Here is an 18,292-nt window from a genome sequence, read left to right as displayed (position 1 = left end):
AAGTGGACGGCCGGCATATTTTTAAAATTGGTCTGAACCTGCCCAAAAACTCAATAAAACCTTATAAGTTAAAATCGATGCTTTCACAGCACTTCCCAGACGTCCCTGGATGCAACCACATGCACGAATGCAATGCAAACATAGATTCCTCGCGGGAAAGCGTTTGCTCTTCCCGGAAAACTCGTTCAAATTTTCCACTTTTTAAGAAAAGCTTCTCAGAACCCATCTTTATTCTTGTGCTTGCGTCTTTACGCGTATTCCTCTTTTCCAGTTCGGATTTCCTCTCGACTATGGATATCCCCTTTCCGATGCACCCGTCACCCACCTTGTGACGGATCAGGAATATCCATCACCTAGTCCTTTCCTACCGAACTTACGGTACAATCCCCTTCACGATGCTCTATGTCACCCATCCTATGACGCATCAGAGATGTCCGTTCCCGGATGGTCGGATACTTCTTCCCGATGCTCCCTGTCACCCATCCGATGTGACGCATCAGAAGTACCCATTCTTGGTGGCCTTACAAATATTCCTGTTCACAGTGCTCCCGTCATTACTCTGAATGACGCACTAGGAATATTCTGTACTCGGATGTCTCTAGTGAGAAAAACCCTCTCACTTAAAATTCCAATAATTCATTTAGAATTATTTTTCCTTGATGTTCCAAGCGAGAAAACCCTCACTTATAAATCCAATAATTCATTTAGAATTATTTTTCTGTCAAATAAAGCCAATTTAGCAACAGGGTGTCGAGGCTCAGATGTGCAGGGATGGTGAAGACGTGCTGTGTAGATAGACTCTCTATTCAAAACGACGACGTTGGACCATATATCTAGAAAATGATCCGATGACCCCACAGCTACTATTCATATGTACAACCATAAAGAACCACCAACGGCTCATAAATGTTAGCCATTTAAATCTATCCCCAAACTGAGTGGTGGTGACCTGGCCACGATGTCCACTAGACCATCGTCCATATCCCTGCTGCCACGTGTCACTGCCCAACCAAGAGAGTCCGTCCAGTGTGAACCAGCCTAGACCAATTGTACTAACTGTGTGTGTAACAAACTGCTAACGTGTCAAAGCTTAAAGAATGGAGCCAACTTAGAGATGCCGGCCGAGGGGCCTAAACCCTAAGAAGAACAAGTAACAGAAGAAGTCCTCCCAACTTATGGGGACCCCGTCCGATGGGGCCCCAAGTGGCATGAAGAATTAAAATAAAGCAGGACTCAGACACACACACAAGAATTGTGAAGCTGGTCGATGACGTGGCAGATTTCCGAAAATCACGCTAACTAATGACATGGCATGTTGTATTGATTTTCGCGTTTTGCGCTGACTGATGACGTGGTAGGCTGTACGGATTTTCGTGATCTACGCTGGCAGCTCTTTGGCTTTGCTTTTGAACCAGATGCTTTTAAGTTTGAAGGCTTTTTATTGTAAACTGCTTTTGGGGCCTAGGGCCTTTAAATTTGAGGTTAGGGCTCATTCTCTGGCATGCTTCCTAGAGAAGGTGCAGAGGGTGGAGTTCCGGTTTGTACTGTGTTGATGCAATATAAAGAAATACCGAAGGGGGCGCCAAGGTTTGGGGCCAATACTCTCTGGGGTGGAATTCCGCCACTCCGCGTGTCGTCTCTCTCTTTCAGTTCAGTTGTTATTGAAGTGCTAAAAGTTTGTTCAGTCTGTTCATTTCTATTGGCATGTGGTGCCCATCTTGTGACAGTGGTATCAGAGCATCAGGCGTGTGCTTTCCTGAAAGCATACCGGTCCTACAAAAGAGCAAACAGAACTATTGGAATTTTATGAATTTTATTTGAGCTATCTTCGGGCTCCAACCCGGACTATTAGCCACTCCCACCCTTACTTCATCGTGCATCGGACGCGCTCCCATCTTCACCGCTCATGTCTTACAGGACATAAGCCATTAAGATCACTTGCAAAAGAAGGATCCAAGATTTGTTTCGAGTCACTAATTTTCTTAGAGGCAATGCCATGCAGATGTTGATAGCTACCAAGCAGCATACTCCAAGTACTTGGCAAGCTTTCAAGAAAAATTTTGCCCGAAGTTATATGGTTTCTGACATCTTCCTTCGGAGTGCAACTTCTGGCAGAATGGGGTATCCTGAAATGCTTGCCATGGAACCCTAGCAGATTATAACTTGAAATTTCTCGACATCTCTCAGTAGATGTCTCTTCACAAGCAGATGACCTTGGAGGTCTAGTGTGATTGCTATCTTGGAACTACCATCGCCGCCAAAGAAACATTGTCTGTCCAAGAGCTAATGGACCATGCTGTGCTCGGCTTCGACCTTACGGAATGAACCTAACCCTAATTTTTGGTGCAGGTTTCAGGATGGAAAGTCAGTCGACTTTTCGAGCTCAACTGATGTCGAGATTTCTTTTAAGTTTCACTTCTGTTTGGTTTTGTTTGGTGATTTTGTTTGGAATCTATTTGAAATGGATGGTATCTGTTTTGAACCTGTCTTGGTGCCGATTTGAACTGTTTGACTCTGGTTTTAATATTCGTTTCAATAATTGGTGATTTTACTCCCGAATGGAGTAGTGAGAAAAGATGTTTAAGAATGCTTGTTCATACTCATGGCCCAGACCCTTGTGGTTATTTGCGGGGGGAGTATTGAATGATTGAAAAGTGTTGTTTTTACTCATGGCCCGGACCCTTGTGTTTATTTACAGGGGGAGTATTGTTGTTGTTACTCATGGCCCGGACCCTTGTGGTTATTTGCCGGGGGAGTATTGAATGATTGAAAAGTGTTGTTTTTACTCATGACCCGGACCCTTGTGGTTATTTACGGGGGGAGTATTGTTGTTACTCATAACCCGGACCTGCATGGTTATTTACGGGGGGAGTATTAAGAAGTCTGAGCAGTGGTTACTCTCAACACCTCCAAACGACGCAGGCTGCGGTCTGGGGGGGCGTTTGGTTGTAAAAGGCCTCTATATCTCATGGCCGGACCTTTTTAGGCTATTTGCGGGAGGAGTGATGAGGAAGTCGTTGAACAGCTCATGGCCCGGACCTGGATGGGTATTGCGGGGGAAGTGATTATCGGCGACTTTATGTTTCTATGTCTTGTAACATGCATATGTAAGCATTTGTGTTGCATTGTGATGTGCCAGCTACTGAATATTCCTAATTGGATGAGATTGCCTGGGTATGTAATTTTTTAGTGCATCAAGACACCCGTGGAAGATCAGTACAGTCTGAGTGTGATGGCTAATTTTACTACGCCAGAATATCAAGAGTTCCGATCTGGACGAAAGGAGAAGCTAACTCCTTGATCAAAACAACCGAAAGGAGAAGCTAACTCCTTGATCAAAAGAGCAGAAAGGAGAAGCTAACTCCTTAATAAAAAAGAGCAAACTGATTGTCCCTCCAAATGTCCCTCGGAAATTTTTGAGCTAACTTGAGTTGTTTTGCAGATATGCTGTAATCGCGGACGATTACTCTCTTTCAAGAAGGGGAGATGTAACAAACTGCTGACGTGTCAAAGCCTAAAGAATGGAGCCAACTTACAGATGCCGGCCGAGGGCCTAAACCCTAAGAAGAACAAGTAACATAAGAAGTCCTCCCAACTTATGGGGACCCCGTCGGATGGGGCCCCAAGTGGCATGAAGAATTAAAATAAAGCAGGACTCAGACACACACACAAGAATTGCGAAGCTGGTCGATGACGTGGCAGATTTTCGAAAATCACGCTAACTAATGACGTGGCATGATGTACGGATATCCGCGTTTTGCGCTGACTGTTGATTGCTGATGTGGCAGGGTGTACGGATTTTCGTGATTTACGCAGGCAGCTTTTTGGCTTTGCTTTTGGACCAGATGCTTTTAAGTTTGAAGGCTTTTTACTGTAAACTACTTTTGGGGCCTAGGGCCTTTAAATTTGAGGTTAGGGCTCATTCTCTGGCATGCTTCTGGAGAAGGTGCAGAGGGTGGAGTTCCGGCTTGTACTGTGTTGATGCAATATAAAGAAATACCGAAAGGGGCGCCAATGTTTGGGGCCAATACTCTCTGGGGTGGAATTCCGCCACTCCGTGTCACGCGTCGTCTCTCTTTCAGTTCAGTTGTTATTGAAGTGCTAAAAGTCTGTTCAGTCTGTTCTTTTTTATTGGCACATGGTGCCCGTCTTGTGACAGTGTGTCCTGTGAAAGTGACACTGTAGCCTGCTACAAATACGCAGATTTTTGTATTTATGTATGCTCGTGTGTGTGTGTGTGTGTGTGTGTGTGTGTGTGTGTGTGAGAGAAAAGCACATCACCCTGAGTATAGGCAGTGGTGTAACCATGCAACTGTAAATAGACAAAAATCCACTTTTGGTGGTTAGGGGTGCACGCGCGCGCGTGTGTGTGTGTGTGTGGCTATTTACATGGACAGGTGGCTACAACATGTGTGTGTAAGGTGTGTGTGTGTGTAAGAGAGAGGTGATGGAGTCTATTGCATCCAAATGTTTCTGGATACACTTTTCAGCATAATGCTCATTCCTCGTATCATGCAAGATTAGATCGGTGGTATGTCTTGCATGTGCAGCAATGTGATGAATTTGTATGTGAGATGAGCATTGATCACACATTGTTGTTGTCCGATCATGCTCCTGTTTTAATGACCTTGCATTTTGGAGATCTACACAGCGATCAGCCTCTCTCTCATAAACGTTTACGACACATCAATAATGCCCACCTCTCTCATGAAGCATTTTGAGAGATGATTCATCAGGTTATTTCCCCTTTGGTTGCCCAGATGTATCTTGACTCTGATATTACTTGGTATCATTTTGGAATGCGAGTGCAATGTGTGATTCAAGATTATGGCAAGCACCATATGTGTTAGTTGCGAGGAGATGTTGAGGATGCCAAATCAGTGTATCAAAAGCTCCAACTTTTGGCTGATACGCCCTCATTGACTGAAGGTGATCTTATAGTGTTATGTCAAGCCCGAGTACGCCTGCAACATAATGATAAAGGAAAACTTGATAAATGGCAAACCGGAGCTCTCGACATAGAGCCTTTGTGGATAAGGGTTGCGCCTCGAAACAGTTTTTTAAGCACTTACATCATTCCAGGGCTTCTCAAACCATCAAGACAGATATGTGTAGCTCAGGCTCTTGGACAACCTTTAACGTGACCTTGTTGATGCCATGGTTTTGCACTTTGGGAGAGTATTTGTTGCTCCACCTCCGGTTTCTGTTGAAATCCATCATGCGTGACAATGTTTGTTATCTACGGTGCTTCCAATTCTCTCGCCTGTTGATGCCCAAGCCATGAAAGTTGACTTTACTGAGCATGAATTGCATTCAGCTTTGCTTGCTCTTGGCAGATGGCGCTCCCCTCGTTGGGCCATATGGTCTCACATTGGAATTTTTTATTTCCTTCTGGGAGCCCTTGAAAGAGCCTTTCCTCTATATGATGAATGCGGCGTGGAGTAAGCAGAGTTTGCCATCATCCTGGAGGGAAGCATTTTTGAAATTATTACCCAAGCAGGCACTTTGTGAGCAGTTCTCTCATTGGCGTCCGATCACTCTCATGCCGGTTGTGTATAATATCTTGGCAAAGACGATTGTGCATCGCATCAAGGAGCCTCTTATTGCAGGTATTCATCTGCCTCTATATGGCTTTATCCCTCGTTGTCAGATCACAGACAATCTGGCCATGGAAGTTGACTTTATTGAGCATGAATTGCATTCAACTTTGCTTGCTCTCGGCAACTCCCCTCGTTGGGATGGTCTCACAGTGAATTTTTTATTTCCTTTCGGGAGCCCTTGAAAGAGCCTTTGCTTTATATGATGAATGCTCCGTGGAGTAAGTAGAGTTTGCCATCATCCTAGACAGAAGCATTTTTTTAATTATTACTCATGCAGGCACTTTGTGAGCAGTTCTCTCATTGGCGTCTGATCACACTCGTGCCGGTTGTGTATAATATCTTCACAAAGGTGATTGTGCATCGCATCAAGGAGCCTCTTATTGCAGGTATTCATCTTCCTCTATATGGCTTTATTCCCCGTTGTTAGATCACAGACAATTTGGCTAATGTTTTGATTGGCATAGAATATGCTAGATACACCCAACAAGATGTGCTAGTGATGCAGGTCGACATTGAAAAGGCCTTTGATACCGTGCAATGGGATTTTATAGCTGACACAATGCGGGCCCTTGGGTTTGGTCATAGGTTATTAATGTGGTCTATTTCTTGTATGCCCATAGTATGTCTTTAGGCCTTCTTGATGGGGAGTTGATTGACCCTTGGCCGCTTGGGTGTTTTGTTCGCCAAGGTTGCCCCCTTAGTGCCTTACTATATGCTATTGCCACCCACCTGTTTGTTGATGTATTTGGATCAGTTGGTTTCACTTGGTCGTCTTCACGGATTGCAGCTACCCTCCGGGAATGACTTTATTGGAAAGTCTTATGCTGATGACTCGTTATTTATGCACCGCGGTCATCAAGATGACATGCGCGTGGTCATGCAGGCATTGGATACTTTTGGGCTTGCGGCAAGCCGTAAAGTTAATTTCCAGAAATCCAAACTCTTGCCCCTCAATGCATGGGAATGGCACCATCTTCTATGGCCTGGGGATATCGGGCCTGCCTACCACTTCAGCACTGCAGCCAGCCAGGATGGGGTGTGTACAATCTGCAACCCTAGTATGCCACGTCACTGGTTTGTGACAGGGTACCCTATTGGATGGCAGATCACTGGAACCCAGCAAGTGGATTGGGTTATACGACGCCTAAAGGTCAAATTGCAGCATTGGAAATTGTCCACATGGCCTTTGCATGTTCGTCTCCGAATAGTTCAAAGCATCATGATGGCCTATGTTCAGTTTTACTTGCCGTTGTTGCATTGGCCTTGTCATCACCTCTCATTGCTGATGTCCAATATTTTATCTCATCTATGGCGTACTAATTCTCGTAAGAAATGGCTCTGTTTACTTTCAATGGAGAAGCTTTGCACTTCCAAAGCGTTTTGGAGGACTAAATATTTTGGACCTTCGCCGCCATCATCTTTCTGTTACCACTTTTGCCTTTGGTCATTGGCAGACGTCACTCTAGGAGACTGTATTTGGCAAGATGATCGGTCGTATTTCTGGTTGTTCACTTACTTCTGCTTTGCTTGATGCTTGGAAAGCTGTTATGGCTCATCTTTCATGGAATGGCAGGCAACCACAAGATGGGAATTCGTTGCGCCTTGAAAGTCTTCATTGGAGCCAAGCATCTGCTCTTACTCTTGTAGACCGGTCACCACGCCAGGCTTACTTCCTTTCCTGTCATGGTGTGCACGGTGGATGATGTGATCGACATGTATGGAGATTTTATTCGTTATCCTCAGGCGGCTGTACACTTTGGTTTGGGTGTGCATTATCGTCCGTTTTGGGGTGAGCTTGAGCGCATGTTGGCCGACTTCCTGCCAATTCCACCGTTGGCAGCTGGATACCGTATGTTGGATTGGACATTATGGGACACACCTTTTGCTGACTTTTCTGCCCGCAAGGTTTATGCTTCTCTCTTGCCTCGGTCTTGGCTAGCTGACCACTGTAATGCATTATGGTCTTTGCACAAATCAGATCGATGGTAGAGGAATGCTCTTACTACAATTTGAAAGAGTCGTTTGTGTAACAAACTTGGACACCCCAAGTCAAGATTCTACCGCGACACCATAGAGATTTACTTCAAAACAGTTCACAAAGACGACACGGCCTACCGGCATAGTTCCGTGCCAAGAGGTATTGGCCCCAAAGACTGACGCCCCTTTCGGTATTTCTTTTTATATTAATCTGTGTGCAAAGTACAAGGGAGTCTCTGGGATCTCACACTCAGACTCTGCATCCAGATGCTTTGAGTTATGAGACCCAAGAGAGCTATTGATTGTTACAAGGGATGCCCAAAAGCAGGGTCGAGATGGGGGTAACTCGCCTGGCAGACCTTTTGAGCATGTGTGTGCAGAAATTCTTGTCGTTCTTTGTCTAGTTCATACATATTAATTCGTTGTTCATCATTCAATTCTTTCAAAGAGATCGAGTAAACAAAAAGAATGGATTTTATTAATTTTGAAATGGCCAAAGCCGATACAATAGGGACGGATTCGCCATTCAATTTTACATCTAGTACAATTTTTCTACCCTTCTCATTTATCAAAGTCGCTTTCTTGGCTCGATAGTTGACCACGGCGTTGTTCTTATGGTACCAAGGGATTCCTAGGAGGACGTCACACCCTTCCAAAGGCATGATGTAAAAGTCCTTGTGCCCTAAATACCCCCTGACAATGCAAACGAATTTTGCCAATGACAGGCGTAATGGCTACATCCCGTCCGGGCACCGTTAGAACTGCCTCCGCCGGTGGCCCCATCCTGTCGGGCGTAATCTCGAGCCGCGCCGCCAATTCAGGTGAAATGAAGTTGGCCTTGGCTCCTCCATCAAAAAAGATAAGGGCTTCTTGATCTTTCACTTTGCCCATGCACGACAAAGTTCTGTACTTTCATCCATCTAGCTTGGGTCGGTTTTCATGCAATCCGGTACCAGTCCTGCTTTCATCTTGCCTTTTGTGCCACGTTCCTCTGCTGCTCTAGAACTCTGTAACAAACTGTTGACGTGTCGACCTACTGAAGAACGGAGCTACCAGTCGAGGGGTCTAAACCTTAAGAAGAACAAGTAACAGAAGAAGTGTCAAAAAGTGATGACGTGGTTGCCCGAGAGTAGAAACCCTAACCCTAGAACCTACAAACCCTAATTTTTGACAAAAACCCTAACTGCTGAAACCCTAATTCTGGAAACCCTAACCCTTAAACCTGCAAATCCTAATTTTGCTGCCAGAAACCCTAACCCTAACCCTAAGGGCAGATTTCTGCGTTTCGCATTGGCTGATGACGTGGCAGGCTGTACGGATTTCCGTGATTTACGCTGGCAGCTTTTGGCTTTGCTTTTGGACCAGAAGCTTTTGAGTTTTAAAAGCTTTTTATTGTAACTGCTTTTTAGGCCAAGGGCCTTTAAATATGAGGCTAGGGCTCATTCTCTGGCATGCTTCCTGGAGAAGGTGCAAAGTCTGGAGTACCGGCTTGTACTTTGATGATGCAATATAAAGAAATACCGAAAGGGGCGCCAAGGTTTGGGGCCAATACTCTCTGCGGTGGAATTCCACCACTCCGTGTCGCGTGGCGTCTCTCTCTTTCAGTTCAGTTGTTATCGAAGTGCTAAAAGTCTGTTCAGTTTGTTCTTTTCTATTGGCACGTGGTGCCCGCCTTGTGGCAGTGGTATCAGAGCATTAGTTGTGTGCTTTTCTGAAAGCATACCGGTCCTACAAAAGAGCAGACAAAGCTGTTGGAATTTTAATCGAGGTATCTTCGCCCTCCAACCTGGACTTATTAGCCACTCCCACCCTTACTTCATCGCGCATCGGGCGCGCCCCGTCTTCACCGCAGTGTCTTACAGAGCATAATCCAATTAAGATCACTTGCAAGAGAAGGATCCAGATTTGTTTCGAGTCACTGTTTTTTTTCTTAGAAGCAATGCCACGCAGATGTTGATGTCTACAGCTACCAAGCAGCATACTCCAAGTACTTGGCAAGCTTTCAAGAAAATTTTTGCCCGAAGTTATATGGTTTCTGACATCTTCCTTCCAAGTGCAACTTCTGGAAGAGTCTGGTATCCTGAAATGCTTGCCATGGAAACCCTAGCAAATTATAACTTGAAATTTCTCGACATCTTTCAGAAGATGTCTCTGCACGGCGAGCAGATGACCTTGGAGATCCAGTGCGATTGCTATCTTGGGTCTACCATCGCCACCAACGAAAACAGTCTGTCCAAGAGCTGATGGACCATGCTGTGCTCGGCTACGACCTTACGGAATGAACCTAACCCTAATTTTTGGTGCAGGTTCCAGGATGGAAAGTCGGTCGACTTTTCGAGCTCAACTGATGTCGAGATTGTTTTTTTTTAGTTTCAAATCTGTTTGAGAACTTGTTTGGTGATCCTGTTTGGAATTTGTTTGAAATGGATGCTATCTATTTTGAACCTGTTTTGGTGCCAATTTGAACTGTTTGACTCTGGTTTGATACTGGTTTCAATGATTGGCGATTTTACTCCCGGGTGGAGAAGTGAGAAATGATGTTTGAGAATGCTTGTTCATACTCATGGCCCGGACCCTTGTGGTTATTTGCGGGGGGAGCATTGAATGATTGAAAAGTGTTGTTTTTACTCATGGCCCGGACCCTCATGGTTATTTGCGGGGGGAGTATTGAATGATTGAAAAGTGTTGTTTTTACTCATGGCCCGGACCCTTGTGGTTATTAGCGGGGGGAGTATTGAATGATTGGAAAGTGTTGTTTTTACTCATGGCCCGGACCCTTGTGGTTATTTACGGGGGGAGTATTGTTGTTGTTATTCATGGCCCGGACCTGGATGGTTATGCGGGAGGAGTATTAAGAAGTCTGAGCAGTGGTCACTCTCAGCACCTCCAAACGACGCAGGTTGCGGTCTGGGGGGCGTTTAGTTGTAAAAGGCCTCTATATCTCATGGCCCGGACCTTTTTAGGTTATTTGCGGGAGGAGTGATGAGGGAGTCGTTGAACAGCTCATGGCCCGGACGTGGATGGTTATTTGCGGGGGGAGTGTTCATCGGCGGCTTTATGTTTCTATGTCTTGTAGCATGCATATGTGAGCATTTGTGTTGCATTGTGATGTGCCAACTACTGAATATTCCTAATTGGATGAGATTGCCTGGGTATGTAATTTTAGTGCATCAAGACACCCGTGGAAGATCAGTACGGTCTGGGTGTGATGGCTAATTTTACTACACTGGAATATCAAGAGTTCTGATCTGGACGAAAGGAGAAGCTAACTCCTTGATCAAAACAGCCGAAAGGAGAACTAACTCCTCGATCAAAAGAGCAGAAAGGAGAAACTAACTTCTTAATAAAAAGAGCAAATTGATTGTCCAACGGAATGTCCCTAGGAAATTTTTGAGCTAACTTGAGTTGTTTTACAGATATGCTATAATCGAGGACGATTACTCTCTTTCAAGAAGGGGAGATGTAACAAACTGCTGACGTGTCGACCTACTGAAGAACGGAGCTACCGGCCGAGGGGCCTAAACCCTAAGAAGAACAAGTAACAGAAGAACTGTCATAAAGTGATGACGTGGTTGCCCGAGAGCAAAAACCCTAACCCTAATTTCTGCCAAAAACCCTAACTGCTGAAACCCTAATTCTGGAAACCCTAACCCTAAAACCTGCAAACCCTAATTTCTGACAAAAACCCTAACTGCTGAAACCCTAATTCTGGAAACCCTAACCCTAAAACCTGCAAACCCTAATTCTGCTGCCAGAAACCCTAAAACTGTAGAAACCCTAACCCTAACCCTAAGGGAAGATTTCCGCGTTTTGCGCTGGCTGATGACGTGGTAGGCTGTACGGATTTCCGTGATTTACGCTGGCAGCTCTTGGCTTTGCTTTTGGACCAGAAGCTTTTGAGTTTTAAAAGCTTTTTACTGTAACTGCTTTTTAGGCCAAGGGCCTTTAAATATGAGGCTAGGATTCATTCTCTGGCATGCTTCCTGGAGAAGGTGCAGAGTCTAGAGTACCGGCTTGTACTTTGATGATGCAATATAAAGAAATACCGAAAGGGGCGTCAATGTTTGGGGCCAATGCTCTTTGCGGTGGAATTCCGCCACTTCGTGTCGCGTGTGGTCTCTCTCTTTCAGTTCAGTTGTTATTGAAGTGCTAAAAGTTTGTTCAGTTTGTTCTTTTCTATTGGCACGTGGTGCCCGCCTTGTGACAAACTCTTTGGCATGTCTTCAGTCTGTCCTTTTTTACCTTTTTGGGGCACTTTGCAGATTTGTGCCCTTGTTCCCCGCAACCAAAACACTTCCCCTCTTTGAGATAGTTATCTCTCTCTAAGAGTCGATCAGGGTCGTGTATCTTTCTTTTCATGGGGATTCTTTTTCTTTCTATTTTCATTGGTCGAGGTTTGTCTGGTCCTCTAAGTCAGAATTTCATCAGTGGGGTAAGTCAAATTCCTTGAATGTATCGAGAATTCCCGTTTCGCATGTCCCATGAGTTGTTGTATAGACTTAGACTTTCGTTCAAGGCAATAATCTCAGATCTCTGTAGGGAGTCTGCAGCAAAACCGCTCAAGTTGTTCTTTAAAAGTGACCTTCTGAAACGAAGAGTTCGATAAAAAAGAATCCAAAAACCTCTCGCAATATGCGTCCAAAGAATCACCCTCGGTCATCCGAAGACGGTTCCAAGCGGTTCTTACATCTCGTTCATACTCCTGAGTCAACCAAGAAGAAATAAAGAGCCGTTTGAACTTCAACCACTTGACTAGGGCTTCTTTCCTCAAAAGAAGTGGACCACCATGTTCGAGCATTTCCCTTTAGAAACGATGCAGCCCTCGTGATCTTGGAGTGCTCTGAGTAATGCCCTTCATAGAAGGCTATGTCAAACTGCTAAATGAAGGCCAAAACCCTTGGAGCATCTCGGAATCCGGAAAAGGATTCAAATTCTATTGATTGTCCACCCTCTTTAAATTCCTTTGTCTTCTTGCTCTTATCCTCGAGGAAATCGTACTCGTTGGCTCTGTAAAAGTGCTTCTTCTTTGCATAAAACATGTGATCGTCGGAGTCCGAATTGTCAGAGGATGACTCCTTCGTAGAACTATCAGAAACTGGTCAAAATTTGATCTTCCTTGCCTTTTCCTTGTTCTTTCCAAAGCTTCGCTTTTTGCTTCGCTTCTTGCCCTTTCTGTCCTCCTCACTCGAGCCGGAAGAGGATATGAAGGTTTCCCATGATATCAAATGTGTCATGCTTCCTTCGGGCTCTTGGACATCATCAAAAAAGGAACTTACTGTTGCCATGGTCTCACATTATCGGCACGTACTTGTTGCTCCTCCTCAGGCCTCTGCAGCAGCTCATTAAGCACGATAATTGTTGCTCTCTTATGTACATCCTATCCTTTCTTCACAAGATGAACAATGCCTTCAACAAGTGTTCACTGATTATGAGACTCTCAAAGAGCCCTTGCTTTTCATGATGAATGTGACATGGGAGAAACAAGACTTGCCAGTATCATGGAAGGATGGTTGGCTTAAAGCCTAAACAAGCACTTTGCTAGAAATTCTCTCATCGGCGGCCAATTACTTTGATGCCTGGGCACCTACAAGATATAAGTTGTTGGTGAACCGGATCAAAGATCACCTTCTCACAGGTCTTCATCAAGCTCAGTATGGTTGTATTCCACGTCATCAAATCACTAACAACTTGGCTAATGTTCTGATTAGAATGGAATATGTAAAATACATGCAACAAGATGTACTTGCTATGCAAGTTGATATTGAAAAGGATTTTGACATTGTACAGTGGACTACATTGTTGATACAATGCGGTGTCTTGGGTTCGGTCCTAAGCTAGCCAATATCATTTATTTCTTGTATGCTCGCAATACGTCTTCAGCGATCCTTGAAGGCAAATTGACTGAATCTTGGCCACTTGGATGTTCGGTTAGGCACCCTAGTGCATTGCAGTATGCTATTTCCACTCACCCCTTGTCGATGCATCTTGACCATTTGACCTCTGTTGGTCGTCTTTGTATGGGCTTGCGGCTCATCTTAGGGTCAATTTTCGCAAATCAAAGCTTCTACCGCTTAATCCTCATGATTGGCATAATATGTTGTGGCCAAGTGAGATTGTTCCTCTGAATGTGATTGCCAACCATTTGGGGTATCCTATTGGATGAAATGCTATTCACACACAAAAAATGGATTGGGTTATGCAACGCTTGATTGACAAATTGCATTACTGGAAATTATCCACGTGGCCATTGCATGTTCGCATGTGTATCGTTCAAAGTGTCTTGATGGCTTACTTTCGGTTTTAATTTCCATTGTTGCATTGGCCTTGTCAACGTCTCACTTCTCTTATGTCAGATATTTTGTCCCATTTGTAGCGATTCGCGAACCCATGCTCACAAAAAAGACTTGTGTTTGATGTCATGGGAAAACTTTGCACTCCTAAGCGCTTTGGCGGGCTCAATATCTTGGACTTGCGCAGGCATGCTCTTGCTAGAAAGGCCATGTTGTTGCCGACTCTAGTCCAACAAACTCAGCCTTGGACTCTTATGATTGCCTTGTTGTGCCAACATGTTGTTTCTTCCTCATTTGGTCATTGGCAATCATCTCTATGGGAGGTCGTGTTTGACAAGATGGAAGGGCACATTCTGTTATTTCCAGTTTCATTTCTGCTTATAAAGCTGTTACAATTCATTGATCATGGCATGGTCGACAGCAACAAGAAGGGAATTTATTTGCCTTGTTTGGAGAGTATTCACTGGAGTTAGGCATTCTCTCTTACTTTTGTTGATCGTTCGCATCGTCGGGCATATTTTCTCTCTTTTCGTGGCCTTCGTGTAGTTGATGATGTGCTTGATGAGGTGGGCTACACTTTCCAATTTCCACTTGCAACTGGCCATTTTGGATTGGGTGTGCATTATCATCTGCTCTGAAGAGAGCTTCAACAAATGCTTGTTGACTTTTTACCCATTCCGCCATTGACTGATGGTTGCCACTTGTCTAATTGGAATTCCGGGACACACCTTTTGAAGCCATTTCTGCTAGTCAAGTATATGCCCCAATTCTACTGCGACATTGGCTTGCTGACCATTGTAATGCGGCCTTGACCCACGGTCTCCTGAATGTCCTCTTACTTTTGATTTCTGCTTGGAAAGAGGTTATGATTCACGTTCGGAGAGTCTTCATTGGAGTCAGGCATTCTCTCTTACTTTGGTTGACCGCTCACCTCATCAGGCATATGTTCTCTCTTGTCGTGGCATTCGTATGGTTGAGGATGTGGTTGATGAGACCGGCTACACTTTCGAGTTCCCTCTTGCTGCTCGCCGTTTTGGATTGGGTATGCATTACCACCAGCTCTGGAGAGAGAGCTTCAACACATGCTGGTTGACTTTTTGCCCATTTAACCTTTGGCTGATGGTAGTCGCATGTCTAATTGGAATTTTTGGGGAACGCCTTTTGGGCCACTTATGCCAGTCAAGTTTATGCTCTTCTTTTACCGCAGCCTTTGCTTGCTGACCATTGTAATGCCCTCTAGTACATAACACATGTCTGATATCTGGTGGAGGACTCTCTGCCCTGTGGAAAAGCCACTTGCCTTAGAAGGAGCGATTGTTTCTCTAGCGCTGCTTGCTCGAAGTTCTCCCGGTGGGCACTTTTCTCAGTGCACGTCATATCCGCTCTTCTCGTTGTGTACGCTGCTCGATTTCGGAAGAGAGTGTTTGTCACCTACTTTGGGATTGCTGCATTCCTAGAGATTTTCTTCGCCGCATATCAGCTTGTATGCGGCCCAGCTATGGGCTTTTACAAATGGTTTTGGGCTTTTGACACTCTCCTGCCTTCCTTACAGTGATTTGCGGTCTTCTTTATGTGGGTCAGATATATCGCTTACTGAACCTTGTGGCGCCAACGTAATGGCTATTTGTTCCACCGCTTTGACGCAGATCCTTTTCCGGTTTTCAAGCTTTCCTTAGGCAATCTTTATGTTTTGTCTTGGAAATTGGTGAATCACCACAAAGATACATCAGCTTTCCGATGAATGCTTTTAGCCCTATTTTGATGGGAGGTATGGTAGATGCCACCTTGGGCAAGCCATGGCAAGAAGAGTCTGTAGAGAACGAGAGCGAGAGAGGAGATTCGACACATCAAGGGAAAAAAGACACGCTATTGTTGATTATTGTTTGTGTGCAACCTTGCATATAAAAGAGATTAGCCATGCAATCTTCTAAAATAACTGAAGCTTTCCTGCATGCCTTAAGGACATGTTCCCACGCGTTTGACACTTGACATACTGGGCTTGCATACCCAACAACCCCTCAAGCCCAAACCACTAACAATGGACTCGAGACAGAAAGACCATGGCAGAGTCCATTCACCTGAAACCATGAGTAGAAGTCCCTTCCTTGACAATAACATAGGTGTGTGTGTGTGTGTGTACTTCCCTCAAACAACCATCAATGTGAGACAAACCAGAACCCGACCAAACAACAAAAGGGTGGTCTTATCACTTTTTATGTGGCAGTGTCTATAACTCTGTACAAAATTTTGGCATGACAATAACTAAAAACAAGGCTTTGACTGAAAAGTAAATGACCGTTTTGACAATAGACAAAAGATGACGTACTACGACGCTAAACTAACAAAAATAGTTTGTAAAAGCTTGTAAGCACATCTTCATGTGTTGCATCGGTTGATATGCCGAGTGCTTGAAGCAAATAATTGAAAGAATCTTCACTAGATTTATTGCTAGCTTCAATTGGTCGAAAAAACCTCGAATCGATCTGCATATGTGCATTTCTTCTTGTGACTGCTTCATCTATGCCGTTGCCAAGTATTGTCGATCGTTGACAAGTTTGTAAGCTTCTTTGTAGTGTGCCTTTTGAGAAGCTTGGAAAATCCTCTCCTCAACACAACTTTTTGGAATGCATGCAAAATTCCCAAGTGGCTTCTACATACAGCATTTTGATATGCTGTAAAAATTTCTTCACTAGAAGCTTTTGTAGATGCTCGCAAAAATTGCCTCACTAGCAACCTTTTGAGATGCTATCGAGGACACTGCCTCAGCCCTTTGCAACTGCAGTGTTTTGAGAAGCTATGCACAGAGAACACCTCGCCAGCAGCTTTTTGCACCAAGCGTTTTGAGATGCTGACGGTACTCTCTTGCCCGCCTAGGATCCACACGGTATCTTGAGATGCATGTAAAATTGCTGCTTGCCAAAAATTGTCAACGTCTTGATATGCTGCGTCTTTCCCTGCCAACGCCCTAGCCGCCGACCTGGGGGCTCTGATAGCAGTTGATGGGAGACTATGGTGGATGCCACCTTGGGCAAGCCATGGCGAGAAGAGTCTGCAGAGAACAAGAGCGAGAGAGGAGATTCGACACAAGAAGGGAAAAAAGACACACTATTGTTGATTATTGTTTGTGTGCAACCTTACATATAAAAGAGATTAGCCATGCAATCTTCTAAAATAACTGAACTTTCCTGTATGCCATAAGGGCATGTTCCCACGCATTTGACACGACATACTGGGCTTGCATACCCAACATATTGCACAACCAAACACTTTTGTGTTCTTTCCTTTGTGTATGATCTTTTCCATGGGTTTTTCTTGTTTTCCACTAATAAATTAATCAAAACCATTCACGCGCGTGTGTCTGTGAGAGAGAGTATATATTAGTACCTAGTTCTACACGTACTATTGGGCATTGACGATGTTAGTGGGGATGTCGTAGTATTTAGTCAATACTATGCATAATGGAGCTAATGAATTTTGGATGACTATCATGAGTCACTGGTTGTGTTATTCAAATCTGGTTTTAAGTGATACTTCAGATTTTTCGATGGTGCACGCCCTTAGAGCAGAATGCATTTTAGGGTTAGACTGAAGCAAGGGTGGTTCATGTTGGGTTAGACTGGAGCAAGGGGGGTTTGGTATGTTGTGTTTGCTGTTTTCACTTCCGAATACATTATAGGTGCCAGCAAGATTCTAATTGACTGTGTTGACAGGTGTTGGATCTTGAAAGGAAGGTGGGTGAAATGAGAAATTCCATGGATATTCTTACAGAGGAGAGAGACAAATTACGGTCACAGCTAGAAAGCGAATTCAGGCAGCGGGCCCTTGATGACGAAGGCTTGCGGTTGAGGTTGAAGGTAAGTTGGGACTGTGTAGGTTTGTTCATGTTGGCTTGTTCACTGTTGATGGACTGGCCATTGATCAGGACGCTTATGTGAGGATCAGGCAGCTGGAGGCTTTGGAGAATAGTAGCCTGGCCACAACTCAATCGAAGAGCCCTTCCTGTTAGTTCCACCTTTCCTACAGCCAAATTGTACACATGTATCCATAAAATTTGAGCATGGTCTGATGAGATTTTTCAGCATTGAGAGCCTGGGGAACAGATTTTTGGATAATTCTGCATTATAATTCAAGCCTGCGTAAAAAATACAGCGTTACCCACGAGTTGTTGGGGCATGATTTGCTGGTCTTCATTCTTTGTATGGGCAAAAAGCATCGTTTAGATATGGTCTAACAGCAAGAAGTCTCTCTCTGTCTCTCTCTCTCTCTCTCTCTCTCTCTCTGTGTGTGTGTGTGGGGGGGGGGGGGGGGGGGGGATTGTACTGGGGTGAAGGGGCCAATATAAGGCCACTTAAGAAGTGGGAGCCAATAGAGGGACATTCAAATTGGAATGATCTGATCTCATGCTAGGATTGACAGTTTTTGAAT

At 44.5% G+C, this 18,292-nt stretch overlaps 1 protein-coding gene across 4 annotated transcripts in view; it reads left to right on the top strand.

The window, feature by feature from the left end:
• The window catches only part of LOC147454934 (protein MICRORCHIDIA 7-like), a 47,813-nt gene extending 29,770 nt beyond the window's left edge, over window positions 1-18,043 (top strand). For 2 of the 4 annotated variants that reach the window (XR_015188709.1, XM_086516767.1), the window contains 2 exons: window positions 17,578-17,721; window positions 17,810-18,043. Coding sequence is in view for 2 of the 4 variants with exons in the window: in XM_086516767.1 (XP_086372893.1) it covers window positions 17,578-17,721; window positions 17,810-17,833 (168 nt within the window). In the remaining 2 variants the exon portion in view is untranslated. Of the gene's footprint in view, window positions 1-17,577; window positions 17,722-17,789 lie in introns of all 4 variants that reach the window. The other 2 variants (XR_015188708.1, XM_086516766.1) reach the window with 1 other exon arrangement.
• The last annotated feature ends 249 nt before the right edge of the window (window positions 18,044-18,292 follow it).

The sequence above is a fragment of the Adiantum capillus-veneris genome, chromosome 7 (assembly GCF_014529385.1).
Source record: "Adiantum capillus-veneris isolate H3 chromosome 7, ASM1452938v2, whole genome shotgun sequence".
NCBI classification, from domain to species: domain Eukaryota; kingdom Viridiplantae; phylum Streptophyta; class Polypodiopsida; order Polypodiales; family Pteridaceae; genus Adiantum; species Adiantum capillus-veneris.
This window is presented reverse-complemented; position numbering and strand designations above follow the sequence as displayed.